Here is a 16,575-nt window from a genome sequence, read left to right as displayed (position 1 = left end):
TGCCAAGCACCATAGAAAAGGAAGGCAAGAGAAGAAGGCTGTCTTAAGGAAAAGCAGGGAGGACGCCAGAGAAGGTGCTTGAGAGGCTGCTCAGAAACGGACAGATCAAGTGGGCAAATAGTAGGGAGAGATACAATAACACAGTCAACATGCTCCTGCCTGATGTAAAAATGCACAGATGCTTACACCCTAGCCTAGAACTGAAATTCTTCTCCAGCACATATGCAGCATTTACACACAGCAATCGTGTATTAAACTTGCAAAGGAAATCTGAAATTTCAAAAGCACTGTGTTGATTTTTTTAAAAAGTAGGTTCTACACCTAACATGGGGCTTGAATTCATGGGAGATCTCTCCTCTGGGAGATCGGGAGTCACATGCTCTACTGACTGAGTCAGCCAGGGGCCCCTAAAAAAGTTTGATAGCATATTTCTGGACTACGGTACAGTGAGATTAGAAATCAACAACTAGAATACAGCTAAGTATATGCCTAGAAAATTAAGACTTTCAAGGTAGAGAGGAAATCAAAATGGAAACTGCAGACTGTTTAGAACTGCATGAAAATGAGAGCACTCCTATTGGAGTGTGGGTGTGACCAAAGCACTCTTTAGAGGAAAATGGATAGCCTTCAATTCATATGTTTGAAAATAGTGGCTAGAGTAAAGTACCCCTGGGAGGCAGCTTTCCCACGCATGTCACAAAGGGCAGGGAGAGGCCTGGCTTCCTTTTTCTACCCGTTGGCTCAGCTTAGGCCTCACCTTTCAGGGAGCCTTCCTTGCTGTGCACCCACCATAGTCTGGGTTGGACACTCTGCTTTCCAGTACACCCTGCAGTCTGCCTCTTCCATTTGCTTTATAGGTCACAAATTGCAGTTTCATAGGCCACTTTCTCTCCCCACCCTTGAATTTGAACTCTAGTGAGGGCGCTTTCTTCAGCTCTATGTCCCTAGGACTTAGCACGTAGTAGGTGCTTCATAAATAGTTGTTGAGGAATCCATGACCAGGTGGCTTTTTTTTTTTTTTAAGATTTTATTTATTTATTCATGAGAGACACAGAGAGAGAGAGGCAGAGACCTAGGCAAAGAGAGAAGCAGGCTCCCTGCAGGGATCCCAATGTGGGACTCGATCCTGGGACTCCAGGATCATGCCCTGAGCCAAAGACAGATGCTCAACCTCTGAGCCACCCAGGCGTCCCCTGACCAGGTGGCTTCTAAGAATCCTTTCAGCAAAAAAAAAAAAAAAAAAAAGATTCCTTTCAGCTTTGACATCCCTCTTTGAAGGAGAGGAAGACCACAGTGATGACCCCAGGGGGGTCTGGGGCAAAGGGATGACCTAGGACTGAGGGTCTCACTGGGGGCACATCTGCTCAGAGGGGCACAGGTGTCCTCCTCCTGACTGGCCAAGCCTCACCCTGCCTCAGTGGAGCCTGTTTCCCCAGCCAGCACTGCCTACCAGCCCCACCCAGGGCATCCTGCATGCCTGTTTCTCCCAGTCCTGGTCGCTGGTGGACTTTGTCTCCTCCCTCCTGCCCCAGGTGTGCAGACATGGCCTTCTGCTCAGTCGAATCAACACTTCCTGAACTCCACTGGTTGCTCGCTGCAGGGGTGTGCCAGACACCTCACGGAGCTCCTTGTCTTGCCCGTTACTGACCTCAGCATGTGACACGATGTGAGGAGAGTCCCTGGGGAGGCACATTGTTGTTCTCTGAGTCACAGGAGAAGCAGTGATTTATTCTTTTAATAATACTTTTTGAAAACTTATTTTTGTTCTCATCACCACATAACACTGGCTTGTTATAGCAAGAAATACAATACTGAAGCACACAGAGTGTAACAGATTATCACCCACCCCCCGTTGTTAACAGTTTGATATGTATTCTTCTCGACTCTTCTGTGCTTATGCTGGTGTGTATGGTTTTTGTTTTTTGTTTTTTGTTTTTAATGAGACTAGACTGTATGTGCCATTTTGCAACTTGAGCTTTTTGCTTTATTTTTGTGCATTATAGAGCTCTCTGGATCTGTCAGGTTCTAACAGCTGCATCCTATTCTGTTGCTTAACTGTGCAATGATGTATGAGATACTTAGATTGTTTCTGGTTCTTTTAATAGGCAAGACTACAGTAAACCTGACTGTATTCCTATTCCTCTCTGGTAGCTTCCTTACAAGGGGATGGCTGGGGCAGAGGGCTTGCTCTAATTGCCAGATTTACCTCTGGGAAGATTGCAGTCCATTGTGTACCCCACCAGCAGTGTGAGAGTCACTGTCCCCTCCTACGCTGTCATAACACTGGCTGTGAGCAGTTGTTACCATTGTTGCCAGTCTAGTGGGTAAAGCAAGTCCGTAGAGATGAATTCTAACTGAGGAACTTGAAGTTGATGCTGGAACAGAAACTTGAAGCCTCATAACAGTTACTAAAAGGGAAGGGAAAAAAAAATAAAAGGGAAGGGATCCTTCATAAAATGTAAAGTTGAAAAATTGGGCTGAGACATAAGGGCTTATTAAAGAACAAGAAATAGGGGCACCTGTTTGGCTCATTCGATTAAGTGTCTGCAGAAGTTGATGCTGGAACAGAAACTTGAAGCCTCATAACAGTTACTAAAAGGGAAGGGATCCTTCATAAAATGTAAAGTTGAAAAATTGGGCTGAGACATAAGGGCTTATTAAAGAACAAGAAATAGGGGCACCTGTTTGGCTCATTCGATTAAGTGTCTGCCTTTAGCTCAGGTCATGATCCCAGGGTTCTGGGATTGAGCCCCGCATCAGGCTCCCTGCTGGAGCCTGGTTCTCCCGCTCCGCCTGCTTGTGCTCGCTCGCTCGCTCTTTCTGTGTGTCAAAGAAATAAAAATCTTTAAAAAAAAAAAATGAACAAGGAATAATACTGTGCGGCTGAGGTGGAACATACAGGGTGGGGCATGGTAGGGTATTTGGCTGGGCACAGAGGCCCCATGTGCCAGGCCAGCAGTTAGGGTTTTGCTGAATGGCATCTGAGGTTTTTAAGCAGGGTATTTTGATGGTACCCAGTCACCAGTGATTTATTGAGGTGACTGAGTGATGACGTGGTTAGGCTAGTGGCACTACAAGAGGATTCTTATTTCTCACAGTTACCAAGAGGAAGGGGCGCATCATCCCACTCAGGGCCACAGGGGAAGCACCAGTTTTGGGCAGGATGCCAAAGACACAGGGGGAGAACCCAGCCCAGAGCCTGTATTGTGTCTGCCATAGGAAAGTAAAGCAGGCAGAGGCAACTGCTTAGGACTAGGGGTTTGAAAACTCAGTAGGGTCTGGGCTCTGGGGTGGTCCCTAGCTGTCTGCTACCTGGCCCTGGGTTATTTAGGACAGAGGAATATTGGGTCAGTGAATTGGGGGTAGGTAGAGGAGGTGTTTGGGGGTATGAACCCAGGCCTGGATGGTTTATCCATGGAGGTATGTACACAGAGAGGTCCTTTACTATCTTAGGGATCAGCTTGCCCTAGGAGGGGTAGTTTTCTCCCTGGCCAACTAGGCACCCCCAAGATAACAAAGCATCATAAAATATAAACAAAGGAAAAGACACGATTAGTGCCCAAGGAAGTGCTGTGCATAGAGCTGCCAAGTGAGGAGTGAAGTGTGTGAGGGAAACCATCTGTGCCCTCTGGTCCCCACAGAAAGCCAACAAAGGACAGAGCCGGGCCATTGAGCGCCTGAAAAAGAAGATGTTCGAGAATGAGTTCTTGTTGCTGCTCAACTCCCCCACGATCCCATTTCGGATCCACAATCGGAATGGAAAGGTGAGGGAGGGGTGGTGATGGGACCAAGGTGGCCCCCTTCCTCAGTCCAGGGCTGCCTGTTCTCTAGGGCTCCTATCTATGACCTGTGGGAATCAGGGACTCAGGCCCAATTCCCAAGGATGTTGCCACAGCTCCTGCCCCTGGACTCCCTCCCCCGGCTGGTGAGGAGCCAGTGCCCCCTGCTGGCCATCGCTGGCACTGCCACTCCTGTCGCTGGGCTTCCAGACTGGGGGCTCTCCTCCCAGCTGCCCCCTGGGCCAAGCCTCAAGTGCCTGGGTGAGAAGGAGCCGGGAATGTGCTTGGCCATGTGGTCACCCCGCTGAATTCTCATCTGTCTTCAGAGCTACTTGTTCCTACTGTCCTCGGACTATGAGAGGTCGGAGTGGAGAGAAGCCATTCAGAAGCTACAGAAGAAGGGTAAAGTCCCACCCCACTTCACGCTTATCTGTGACAAGAGCGGCCTCTTGCGTTTCCATAGTCTCCTCTGTGGCCCTCACAGTCACCCCATGAGGTGCCAGGGCAGGTGGCACTTAATTGATGTTACTGTTCACCTAAGGCCAAAGAATTGAGGTGATTTGCTTAAGGCACGAAATGAATTAGTGACAGGACTGGGCCTGGAGCCCAGGCTTGTCTCTTTTTCTTGTTCCCACTGTCACTCACACACAGTCTCGAGCCTTTTCAGTTAGACTCTCCCATTCTTTGCCCTCTAACAGAACCTATCACTGTCCCCATGTCCCTACAAGTCTTTCCCTCCCTTCCAGTGACCAACTCTGCCTCTAGACCTATGCTTCTTTCCTGCGGTAGCCCCCAGAGCAGAACAGCAGGTCCTAGTGGCCCTGTGATGACATCTTCCTTGCTTGGCTTCTCCTACAGATCTCCAGGCCTTTGTCCTGAGCTCCGTGGAGCTCCAGGTGCTCACGGGATCCTGTTTCAAACTTAGGACTGTACACAACATTCCTGTCACCAGCAATAAAGACGGTAAGATTTGGAACCTAAGGTTGCCTCATCAGCAGGTCTAAGCCCCTGGGGCATTCCTGGAGCCTCCTACAAGGACCTAGCCAGACACAGGGGTGTAACAACTCACTGGCCAGGTACACAGAGAGCTTGAATAGGGGTTGTTCTCTGCTGGGTTTCCAGATAGTCCCAACTCCTCCTTGGCCCTCTCTGGCTTGAGAGAAGAATCGGACACCTTCATGCACTGGAATCATGTTGCTAATATGTTTGTGAGGTAGTCAGACAATGTAAGCAAACGACTGAAGCATGGGATGTGGGGTGGTGGAGGGGAGAAAGGGTAGGTGGATTAGCATATGAGAAATAAGGCCAGAAGTTTCCAGGGACCAGGTCTTGGAATGCCAAGCCAGGGAGTATGTTCAAGCCGAGGAGACTATAGGATGTTATTGAGCAGGGGAGAGCTGTCATTAGGATGGGTCCAGAATAGGTGGAACCTGGTTGCTCATGGGTGCTGGGAAGGGGTTTTGAAGGCAGGCTCTCCTCCCTATGTGGGGATTATCTGCCCCTGTCCCAAGAGAAGCCAGACTTATATTGGTTAATTTTTACTTTGAAAGGCTGCACTGAGGAGGACAGCCAGGGGATAGGCAGGATTCCAGGGTGGGAGGAAAAGTAGCCCTGGTATGGGGTATGAAATTGTGTGAAACCCCTGGCCCAAGGCAGCCCCAGTGGCTCAGCAGTTTAGTGCCGCCTTCAGCCCAGGGCCTGATCCTGGAGACCCTGTATCGGCTTGTTACAGCTTGACAAGTCCCACGTCAGGCTCCCTGCATGGAGCCTCCTTCTCCCTCTGCCTGTGTCTCTGCCTCTCTCTCCCTCCCCCCCCCCCTCTGTATCTCTCATTTTAATTAATAAATAAATAAAAATCTTTAAAAAAAAATTCTAAGAAACGCCTGGCCCAGCAGGGAAGGTGTGGACTGGCCTTCCAGGCCAAGTGAGGGAAAAGGGATACCAGCTCACTTTCCAGGAAGCAGTGGACTCTGGAAACTCCAGCCACCAGGTGGTGCTGTGAGACCAAGACTCAGACTGTGTCTCCCACCCTTTTGGCCTTCCTATGAGCTGGGGTGAGAAGGGGCTGAAACCCGCCCTCTCACCAACCCTTACCCCAGGGGCTTTCTTCTCTTACAGACGATGAGTCTCCAGGACTCTATGGCTTCCTCCATGTCATCGTCCACTCTGCCAAGGGGTTTAAGCAGTCAGCCAGTAAGTACCCCCTGACCCCCAGCCCTAGGAAGAGTGGGGAGCCAGTGTTCATCCTTTCACAGGAAGTCTCCATGGACCCCTTGCATGGGGCCTCCCACCGCCTACCAACTCTCTGGTAGGCCCCAGGCTGGGGCCCTGACAGCCACCCTGACATGTGGGTAGGCATTCCCCCAACGGTCAGGAACCGGCTCCTCTTGGCAGGAGGATCATTTCTGCTTTGTGTCTCCAAGGTCTGCTCTTCCCTAAGCCCTCTCCAACTCTTGGGTGTCTGAAATCCTGCACTCGTCCCCGGCAGATGTGGGGAACATGCTCTGTGACCCCCTTAAGAGGTTAAGGCATGTCTCTTAACCTCTCGGGGCCTCAGCTTCTTTCTCCGTAAAAGGCAAACACACTTGTTAATACTGACCTAAGAACAGGCTTAGATATGACCGAATATGTGCATTGCCAGCACACTGCCACACACATCCCTTTTTCTTTCCCCTTCATCACCATCTCCCAAATCTTTGCAGTTCTTAGTGTTTAACAAGATATAGTCACACTTTTTTACCTAATGTTCCCGCATAAGAATTTATGAGTCAGTTAGACAGCTAATAGTTTCTTACCGTTTGCCAGATGAGAAAACTGTCACAAAGGGACTGAACATTGCAGAAGATCACAAACCCAGGGCTCCTAACTCCTGTCCTCTCCTCCTGCCCCTTCCCACCCCCTTCTCTCTGCCTCTGGGGGGTGAGGTCTGCCCTGGGCCGCTCTACCTACAGTCCACTGCACAGAAAGCAAGGTGTTGGCTCGCAAGCAGGCATTTGATAAACATTGATGGTGAAGTTCATGCGGTACCTTACTGGTGTGTGCCTGGGTACCTTGGAGGGCTGGAGAAAATGCAAACATGGCCAGCGTCTGGACGATGCCTTGGCATGTTCTGAAGGCTTTTCAAGTGCATTTTATGCTCTCATCCTCCTGACATCACTCCGAGGTCCCTGATATCATCCCCACTTACCAAAGCCCATACTTTTCACTTTAGAGCAGCATTCTGTCAGGATGGCCAGGACCACCGCACTCACCACTCAGCCTGTGCTGCTGGTACACATGTGGCAGCCTCCTGGACCCTCCCCAGACACACAAAACCCCCTTCTAGGAGGCACTGCCCAGGAGTATTCCTGGTTAGTGAGTTCTGTAGGGCTGTTCCGCACACCTGAGTCTGTGGCCCATTGTGCCCAGATGCCTCACCTGTTTGCCAGGATGAGCCTCAGGGAGCATGGCCATTGGGGTGCAGTGGCCCACTCTCCCAGAGCAGATGTTTTACCTCCCAAACTGAGACAGGGTGGTTAGACATGAGGTGAGCTGTTACAGAATCTCTCCTGACCTCCAGGGTGTCCTCACCTCCTTCGACTGGCCTCCTGAGCCACTTACATGTTCACTCTGACTCAGTAGGGTTAGGCCCCATGAATCTTCAACCATGGCTCTTTGTCCTGATATGTTCATTGCCATCTCCACAGTCGGGCCTGGGGTATAGGCACCATTGTTAGTTCTGTTTTATAGATGAAAGTGCTAAGGCAGAGAGGTTCAGTGATTTGTGCAGAGCTAGGATTTGAACCCAGTCAGTCAGACTCAAAGACCTCCCTTCTGTTCTGTGAATGTTCCCTTGACCCCTGACAGTGTTCACTCACATGAAAATCAGTAAATGGGGATGGCACTCATTCCCTCCATCTCTCAGCCACCCAGACCTGCTCTGGGGTGCTGAAGGCCTCTGGTGTTGTTCACCTGTTAATCCGTGCCCACATTTCCCGGTGTGCTCTGATGCCCAGCTATATCTGGTCTGCGTCATACCCAGGCAGAGACAACTCGGGGGCGGCTCCATCCATTCTCACTTCTGAGGAAAGCCCTTTAATGGGGGCCCAGGAGGAGCATGTATGTCCATCCTCTGACCTCTGCCTCTTGATCCACACTGCAGAGGGTTGGCTTGAATAAACGCACCTCCAGTGCACCCTTCTATGGGGATACATCTGTGGCAGCTCCCATGGAGAGGGACAGGTGTCAGGGTCTTAGCCCCAGAGGGAGTGTTTGGCTTTGCAGAGGGCCTAGGGTGACCACCCAAACCTAGTGTTTGGCTGTGGCTGTGTCACCTGGGTCTGAGAGTAGAGGGGAGATTTTCAGCCTTAAAGGCCATGGTTCAAGGTAGAGCCACTAGGGCAGGCTTCCCTTCCTCCTCCCCAGCCCTCCACCACTTTGTTACCTGAAGCACATGGGCGGTGGTGCCTACTGTGTGCTGGCTCTGTGTGAGCCAGGGGCACACCGGGGGCTGGGAAGACAAGGCTTCTGCCTGTGTGGTGTTGTGGTGTAGTAAGGGGAGACAGACAGGCGGAAAAGATAACTTGAGTTAAAGTCAAGTACAATGAAGAAAACAACAAACCAAGCTTTTGGAATGTGGGGGGTATTTTTGGTTGTCACAGTGAGTGGGGTTTCCTCCAGATTTTCAGCACCCAGAGGCCAAATGCCCTCCAGAGACTTCCACCTCAAATGCCAGATGTCCTGTTGAGGAACCTGGGATAGGTGGGAGAAGGAAAGGGGGAGAAAGGACTTTTTTAGCCAGCATGGCCAGTGAAAACCTTGGCCTAAAGCTTCAGCCAAGTGGGGATGAGGGATGAAGGGACTGAAGGTGTCAGGGCCCTCAGGTGAGAGCAGCTGGGTAGGTCAGAGGGAGGACGCCAGTGTAGCTGGAGGGTGGAATGAGGCGGAGAAGGGTGGAGCCAGCTAAGAAGAGGGCGGAGAAGTGGGAAGGAGCCAGAACGTGGAGGGCTGTCCTACAGGGATGTTGCGGGGGACAGAAGCCTTTATTCCCCTTTCCATCCTGAGGTCCTGATCCAGGGGCCTCACTCCATGTGTGTCTCTGCCTGTCCCCGCTGCAGACCTGTACTGTACCCTGGAAGTGGATTCCTTTGGCTATTTTGTCAGCAAAGCCAAAACCAGGGTGTTCCGGGACACGACAGAGCCCAAGTGGGATGAGGTGAGTGGAGGTGGCTGGCATCCTCCTAGGGACCCCTGAGCTTGTCACCAAGTATACCTGCCCCACTCCTGGTGCTCGCTTCCTGTTGACTGGGGGTGGCCAAGCCTGCTGGCTGGGTGAATTCTGTCTCCCCAACCCCCTGCCCTCCACTCCCCGCTCATTTAAGTGTCTGGTATTGTGTTTACGTCTAGACTTGGGGTTTTCAGCTCAGGCCCAGATTCCACTTCATCAGCAATTTGGAGGCCTCTGGAGCTCCAGAGAGGGAGGAGGTTCCTCCATGCCTTATGATGTGCTCCTCATGGGCCTTCCTCACCCCCTTCTAACCCATGCAAAGTTGGGGCCCACACTTGCCAGGAAGCTATGTGTCTTGGCTTTGGAGGTTCAGCATTGTTGTACTGTCTTTCCCCAGGAGTTTGAGATTGAGCTGGAGGGCTCCCAGTCCCTGAGGATCCTGTGCTATGAGAAGTGTTATGACAAGACCAAGGTCAACAAGGACAACAATGAGATCGTGGACAAGATCATGGGCAAAGGACAGATCCAGGTGAGGGTCCAGATGCAGCTAGGGCATCAAGGCAGGCTTCTGGGATCTGCCAGGAGGTGGTGCCTTCTGGGAAAGAGTCTTTCTCACTTGCCTTCTTGGTTAAGGTGCTTGGTCTTTTGTGACTTGAGTTCAAAACTGGTTTGAGAAAATTTCCCAAGGCGGTGGTTCTCCCCTGCTGAGATGGTGTCTTATTCTAGCTCCAGAAACCCATGTGTGCCTGCTTCCTCAGGCTTCCAAGGCTGGTTCAGGTGCATCATGCTCACTCCTGCACAATGGACTCAGGGGATAGCAGCCATCTTTGCTTTCACTTCCCAATTCTATAGTCTATTGATGGCTCTTCCTGGGAACACTGTGTTAAGAAGAATTCTGAAGCTGTGTCCGTGAATGCTGTGTTCGATTAGCAATGTCTGGCATAGGAGGCGTGGGGCCCTGAGCATTTGCCACTGAAGTAGAAGGGCTTAGAATCCTGCTGGCTTGCTGAGGGCTGGTCTCTGACTTGCTGCTAGGGTGGCTGAGCCTTATCCACGCCAGTTGATTGACTTAAGATGGGTTCTCTGGGTATTGGTAGAACCAGGTCCTGAGTCAGGTTAAGAGTATTTGTGCCTCAGCTGTATTTCTTGGGGCCCTCATTTGCAGCCTATGTCTCTGGAACATTCTGCCAGTTTTGAAGATGGCTACTATTCATTTACCTATCAGGAGGATGTAGGTTTGGGAGGATGACATTCAGCATGGAGCCATCCATACTCCATCTGGCACCTTGTGTGGTCTCAGGTTTAGGACATAGGTGGCCTCATTGGGGTGGATTCTGTGACCCTGAAATCAAGGAAAACAGTAACCGGCCCTGGGACTGAGCCCATGGGTGTTTGGTGCTCTGAGCTTCTTAACAATCGCCCAGATGTGATCTGGAGGGGTCAAGGGAGCTGAGCAATGCTTTTTGAAGGAAGTGTTTGTTGTCTGAGGCCCTGTGGAGATTGCAGAGTCTGGTGTCTGGCCTTTGGCTGGGTCTTCTTGGTGGTAGCACCCTTAGGGACCCAGGTGGGCCTCCTCCCCTCCCTACCTGTTTCACCTGAATGTTTGACTAGGGGAATGGCACCATTCAGTGGGGGCCCAGCCATCTGCCTCCTGTCTCCTCCCACCCCCCTCACCCCCAGAGTGTTCCTGTGCATGGCCCTTCCTGATGCTGTGGGACCAGCCCTTGAGCACTGTCGCCAGGGAGACAGTGTTGCCAGGCAACCATAAGCCAGTTCTCCGTCACTTAGATCAGAGAGAGGTTTGTAAATCAGTCTTGGGAACCTGCTTTCTGCAGGGATAATGGGTGGGAGCTCTGTCTCCACAGCCCTGGGCTGGCCAGAGGGACAGGCGGGGAAAAGGTTCTGTCTGCCTAGCTCCAGGAGATATCCAGCCAAGAAACATGAGCGGCTGCCGTGCTTCCTGAGCCATTGGTGGCCACGAAATGGAAGAATTAAAGAGGCTGGGGCAGCCATTTCAGTGAGCACCATGGGCCCCGACCCCCTCCCCTGCCAGAATCCAGATGCCAGGGCCCCATGGCACTGTCTCCACCTGGACTTCCAAGTCCTTTTCCTTCCCTCCTCCTTGTTCCTGTCAGCCACATAAGCCTCAGGAAAAACGCACCATAAATCATTACATCTTGGCGACAGGAGCAGATGGAGGCTTTGGGGGAAGGGGAGGTCGCCAGGTTATGTTTGGCAGAGCAGCAAGCCAGTCTGGTAAGGAAAATGTTTCTGTGTTTAAGCTTCGAGGAATGTTAAATGCCTGGGAATTGATATTAAGAGAAACACAAACCTTCCTGCTGCCAGCTGACCTGGGCCTGTGAGTAGCCAGCCTGGAGCCCGAGTTCAGTGGAGGACTCGAAGTGTCTAGGCCTCACCTCCTCAGGATGCAGCCCCCACGCGGCCCTGGGCCCTCAGCTATGGAGCCATCTCGCCCACCTTCCCGCGGGTCAGGGAGGGGGATAGGCTGTCCCACAAGGGGTACACCATGCCCCGTGAAGTCCGCTTGCCCTGCGACACCCCTCAGAGCCCCCTAAGGATGACCATGCTGGGTGGAAAGCCTGCACTAAGCCATTCCCATGTGGCCAGGCCCCACTGAACTGCAGAACAGTCTGTTCCCACAGCTTGCTCCCACCTCCCTTTCAGCCACGTGTCCAAGGAAGAGACTTGGCACCAGCCTCTGGCACTGGGTTCTGCTCCCCTTCAGCAGGCACCGAGGGTAAAGCTAAAGGTGGCTTTACATTAGAGGCTGTCTTCACTGATGTTCAGGTGGCCTGAAGGAGAGGCTGGGGGAACAGGGCCACCCCTTCTTCCGCCTTCTTTCTAAGGCGCTTCTCCCTCAGCCTGTCCAGAGAAGAGCAAGGGACCCCATTTCCTGAGCTCTGCGTGTTTGCCCCAGAATGAATCTCTTTCTGGCTTTGCCTGATGCATCAATGGGGACCAGGAATCCTGAGTGGCAAACTAGGGGGATGGGGGACAGCATTTAGTGACAGGCAAATGGCAGCCCTAAGCAGCGACATGTGTGTGTGGCACTTGTGCCCCAGGAGGCACATTCCCAAACATCTCTGATCCTCGCAGCAGCTCCGTAAGGGAAGTGACAAGCATGTCCTCCTCACAAGGACACGGAGGCCCACTGCCTCTGCTGGCCATGTGCAGGGCAGCTATGCGCTCTCCTCTGTGTTGTGTCCTTATGCCCTGGGCCTCCATCAGGGAGTCTCTCAGCCCCAGCACAAGGCACTGGCATGGCTAGCGGCCTGGAGGAGGAGTCAGGCTGCTGTCCCACCCTCGTATCCCCGTTCACTGTATAAGTGAGCTTAAGCCTTCTTCTTTAATCTGGGGTCCTCTTATCTTGGCGGGGGATCCTCACTGCCTGGTGCACCTGGAGGGAAGCAGAACGAGCACACATGCATGGGAATGAGCCACGGGAGAGAGACTCACCATCCCCCTGCATTGCACCTAGCACAGGCTAGCCATTCCAAGGGCCATAGGGGCCTGGCTTCAAGATGAGACAAATGTGTCAAGACATGCCAAGCCAGTAGAGAGCACAAGATGCCAGTCTTGATGACAGTGCCTGAGAACTTACTGGGAGCCCAGCATGGGCTGCTGCTTACAGCCATCATCTCAGGGGTCTTCATATACCTCTGGTGGAGGGAAAAAAACATGATTAGATTAAAAAAAAAAGCTGAGGCACCAAAATGGTGACTAACCTGTCCAAGGCCAAGTACCCCGAGGGGAGGGAACCAGGACTGGAAGCAGACCCAGGCCCTGCCCTCCCATCTGCCATTGTTCCTACAGAATAAGATGGAAAAGTGTGCAGCAGGAATTCAAAGAAGGCAAGATCATCGTGGGCTGGAGTTTCAGAAGCTCCAGGGAGAAAATGGAAGGAGAGGGATCAGAGAGCATTGTGTTTTTTTCATTCCAAATGCAATGTTTATATTAGAAGGCAAATGGCAATTATAGTACAGAGACTTGAAACATAATCACAAACCATCCCTACTCCCACTCCTCCAAAGCAGCCGTTTGATTTTGTGCCTTTTCCCTTCCTCGGGCATAGAAATTTTATATAGTTTTAGTCACTGTGTGTATTTTGTATTCTTTCTATTTTCACGTAATATTACCATAAGCCTCTCTTTTTTTCTAGGGCTATGTGTTGTTTTTTTTTAATGACCTTTTTTGTTATATTGTCAAAAGTACTTCTTATACCTCATAAAAATCATTGTACATAATGGCCAGCACATTAATTGCCATTTTAAGGCTGTGTGTTATTCTAGCAAGGTGGGCAGGCTCTGGATCAGCAGAAAGGAGCAGGGTGGGCATTCTGGAGAAAGGGCCTTCATGGCCACGCAGGGAGATGGGAATGTGCAGAGGGTGTCCCAGGAAATTAAGGAGCCTGCCTGCCCTGAGCAGGAGCCATTGTGAGTCACACAAGAGGGAGGTTGAAGGAATGAATGAAAGAAGAGGATCAGTAGGGTTTTAGGCCAAAAGGCTCCTAGAGTGCATTTAGTTGAATTCTGTTTTGGGGTGAAAAGGAACTGAGACCAGAAAAGATGAGTGACATACCACAGTGGTTGAACCAAGGGTTCTAAATTCAGGAGCTCAGCCCCACATCTGTCATGCTTGTTTTGGGCTGCTGGGGAAAGGAATGAAAGGAAAGAAAATGCCCCTAGATGGGATGGGAGTAGACTTGAATATCAGCCCGTGACCCTCAACAGTCTGCCTTTTGTCATTACAAATCTCGTGGGGCTCCCTCCCATGCAGCTGGGTGCGTTTCTCCTCTTCTAGGCTCAGGAGTCCTCCCTTGGTCATCCCCCTTCCTCCCCCAAGCAGCTAGTATCTGCAGATTCTCCATCCAGGCCACCCCCACTGCCCGCCTCCTCCTCCTTGCCTCTGCCTGGCCCAGGAACCTCCCAGCTAGGAGGCCCCTCTTTGTCTGCCTTGGCTCCCTGGCCCCAGAGGACTCCCATATATTTATCCCAGTCTATTTCCAACCCTGCTGCTCCAGACTCCAGATGCACCATCCCCAACTGGGACCTGGCTGCTGCCTGATTAGCATATTCCCAGGGCCTAGCCCTGGTTGACTGGCTGGGCTAGAGGGGGCGAGTTCTCCCGGAGGACCTCACAGCTCGGTTCCTGCCACTGACTATGGACTGAAGAGGAGTCTGAGACCCAGAAGATACCTAAGCCAGAGGAGCCCTCCCATGCCCCTGCTCTCTGCCATTCCCTAGTTTGGCCACAAGCCTGGCGACAGCCCCCACCCTTGGCTCTGCACAACCACTCCCCCACCCCCACCCCCACCCCCGCCAAAGCACACATCCCAGAGTAGGAGGCAGCTTCACTCAAGACCTTGATGTGGGAAAGGGCAGGTCCCAGTCCAGGAAGGAAGCTCCAACCCTCCCGGTGCCCTTCACCCACACTTGAAAAGTTCAGGCTTGATGGGATGCCTTGCCTCCATCCTCTTCCCTTTTGAAGCTTAGAGCCCATGTCTGAAGGGGAAACAGGTAGTTTCTATAATGACCTTAACCTGGCCTCATAAAAGCTTGTTGAGAGTACAGAGCTATTATAAATGATGCTCAGGAGGAGGTCATGAAGGCCAGTCCCCTGCCTTCAGGACTAGGGTACAGAGCTCAGACTGGCAAATCTGATGATATCTAGACTATTACTCTTTTTGTTCATTGTGGTAAAATATACATACCATAAAATACATCATTTTAATAATTTTTAGGTGTACCATCAGAGGCGTTAAGTACATTCACATTGTTGTGCCACCATCACCACCATGCATCTCCAGAGCTTTCTTTCCTTCTTTTTTTTTTTCTAGAACTTTCTTGTCCCAACTGACCATACCCATTAAACGGTAACTCTCCAGGAGCATCTGGCTGGCACTCCCCAGGCAGCCACCATTCAACTTTCTATGATTTTGACTATTCCAGGGAACTCATGGAAGTAGAATTCTACAATACCTGTCCTTTTGTGACTTCACTTAGTGTAATGTCTTCGAGGTTCATCTGTGCTGTAGCACGTGTCAGAATCCCTTCCTTAAGGCTGAGAGACATTGTGTGCGTAGACCACCTTTCGTTGATCCAGTCATGCACAAGTGGACATTTTGGTTGTTTTCACCTTAGACTTTCTTCCTTTTTTTTTTTAATTTTATTTATTTATTCATAGACACAGAGAGAGAGAGGCAGAGACACAGGCAGAGGGAGAGGGAGAAGCAGGCTCCATGCAGGGAGCCCGATGTGGGACTCCATCCCAGGTCTCCAGGATCACACCCCAGGCTGCAGGCGGCGCCAAACCGCTGCGCCACTGGGGCTGCCCGACTTTCTTCCTTTTAAGTGAGAAAAGGAGCCTGGTCTTTGAGGATGGAGATTTCGTTGCCTCCTGGCTTTCTCACCCCAGAGTTAGGCATCCTTGTCTCCTTGACCTCATTTCCTCAGATCTCGTCTGCCCTCCCCTTGGTCCTGGTTTATATGTATCGAGTGTGAAGGGAGTTACCCTGATTCTGAGGCTCAGAAGATCACCATTTGGGTCATTTGATCCCTGGGGGCCTCAGTTTCTTCATCTCTTAAATGGGGATAATTATTCCCACTCTTCCTTCATCACCAGCTTGTGTTGTGAGGTTGAAAAGACAAAATATACCTAAAAGAGTCAGAGCTATGACATGTATATTTGTGCCATCACCAGCTTATCCATGCATTTCTACGTGCTGAGCGCCCTCTAAGTGTCAGGCACTATGCTGCAGATATGAAGAATGACCTCACCATATAGTAAAGAAGACAGAATTTCAATTGATCAGTGTTGATGGGCCTTTGAAGTCAAAACAGATTTGGGGGTCAGTCCCCCTTTCCTTCTTCATTAGTTGGGAGAATAGAGTAAGTTACTTTACTTTCGGAGCCTGTTTACTCACCCATAAAATGTGTCCTAATGAGACTTGAATGTGAAAGTCCATTGAAGCCCTTGTCAGGGGCTGGCACAGAGTCATACTCATCTAATGATGACAGTCCTTTGCCCAAACTGGCATGTCCAGGTACACTGTCCTCTACCTTCCTGCAAGGACTCCAGGTCCTGGAGCAGTGCCCCCCAACCCAGGCCATCACTTACCAGTGGCCCCCTGTGTACAGGCCATAGGCTGGCTGAGGCCACATCTGTTTTCTTACATTGATGAAGTCAGATCCAGCTTCGATGAACTGACCTCAGAGTAGACTGAAGGTCAAGGTTAGGGTGCTCACCACCTGCCAGCCCTGCCTTCACCTTGGGTCAAACAGCTCTGGGCTCTTCCCCCTTGATACTGCTCTCAGCTTGGCATGGTGTAGTCAGGCCTGGAGTGCAGAGTGAGCGAGGAGCTGGGAACAAGGGGCCATTGTCAGCCTAGAGTTGTTTCTGGTTTCAATTACTCTGCAGAGCAGGAGGAAATTCAGAGTAAGCATGGGTCAGGAGCCTGCTAGGGCGGGAGTCAGGGGCTCCCCCACCCCAAATCCCTCTCTCCAGCCACCGAAGGGTCTGTTTTCCCTGTTTGACCCTGCTTGAAGGGTCAGCATGCCAGTTTTATTGTTC

At 51.3% G+C, this 16,575-nt stretch overlaps 1 protein-coding gene and 1 long non-coding RNA gene across 12 annotated transcripts in view; one reads left to right on the top strand and one right to left on the bottom strand.

Annotated features, from left to right (window-relative positions):
- Window positions 1-16,575, top strand: part of ABR (ABR activator of RhoGEF and GTPase) — a 186,487-nt gene that overhangs the window by 139,502 nt on the left and 30,410 nt on the right. For all 6 annotated transcript variants that reach the window (XM_072779152.1, XM_072779151.1, XM_072779155.1 and 3 more), the window contains 6 exons: window positions 3,642-3,764; window positions 4,106-4,181; window positions 4,638-4,742; window positions 5,898-5,972; window positions 8,876-8,973; window positions 9,383-9,514. In XM_072779152.1, the coding sequence (XP_072635253.1) occupies window positions 3,642-3,764; window positions 4,106-4,181; window positions 4,638-4,742; window positions 5,898-5,972; window positions 8,876-8,973; window positions 9,383-9,514 (609 nt within the window). The remainder of the gene's footprint in view (window positions 1-3,641; window positions 3,765-4,105; window positions 4,182-4,637; window positions 4,743-5,897; window positions 5,973-8,875; window positions 8,974-9,382; window positions 9,515-16,575) is intronic.
- Window positions 1,008-14,953, bottom strand: LOC140606169 (uncharacterized). Of its 6 annotated transcripts, none has more exons than XR_012008556.1 (8): window positions 14,717-14,953; window positions 12,463-12,665; window positions 9,325-10,327; window positions 2,682-4,315; window positions 2,520-2,592; window positions 2,207-2,408; window positions 1,478-1,679; window positions 1,008-1,217 (listed from the first exon to the last, which is right to left on the bottom strand). It is a non-coding gene; the product is annotated as an uncharacterized lncRNA (long non-coding RNA). The 6 variants fall into 6 exon arrangements; XR_012008560.1 differs by having other exon boundaries at window positions 9,602-10,327; XR_012008558.1 differs by having other exon boundaries at window positions 9,325-12,403; window positions 12,608-12,665.

The sequence above is a fragment of the Canis lupus genome, chromosome 16 (assembly GCF_048164855.1).
Source record: "Canis lupus baileyi chromosome 16, mCanLup2.hap1, whole genome shotgun sequence".
In the NCBI taxonomy this organism is placed as follows: Eukaryota; Metazoa; Chordata; class Mammalia; order Carnivora; family Canidae; genus Canis; species Canis lupus.
Note: the sequence above shows the minus strand (reverse complement) of the source record. Positions and strands in the feature narration are given on the sequence as shown.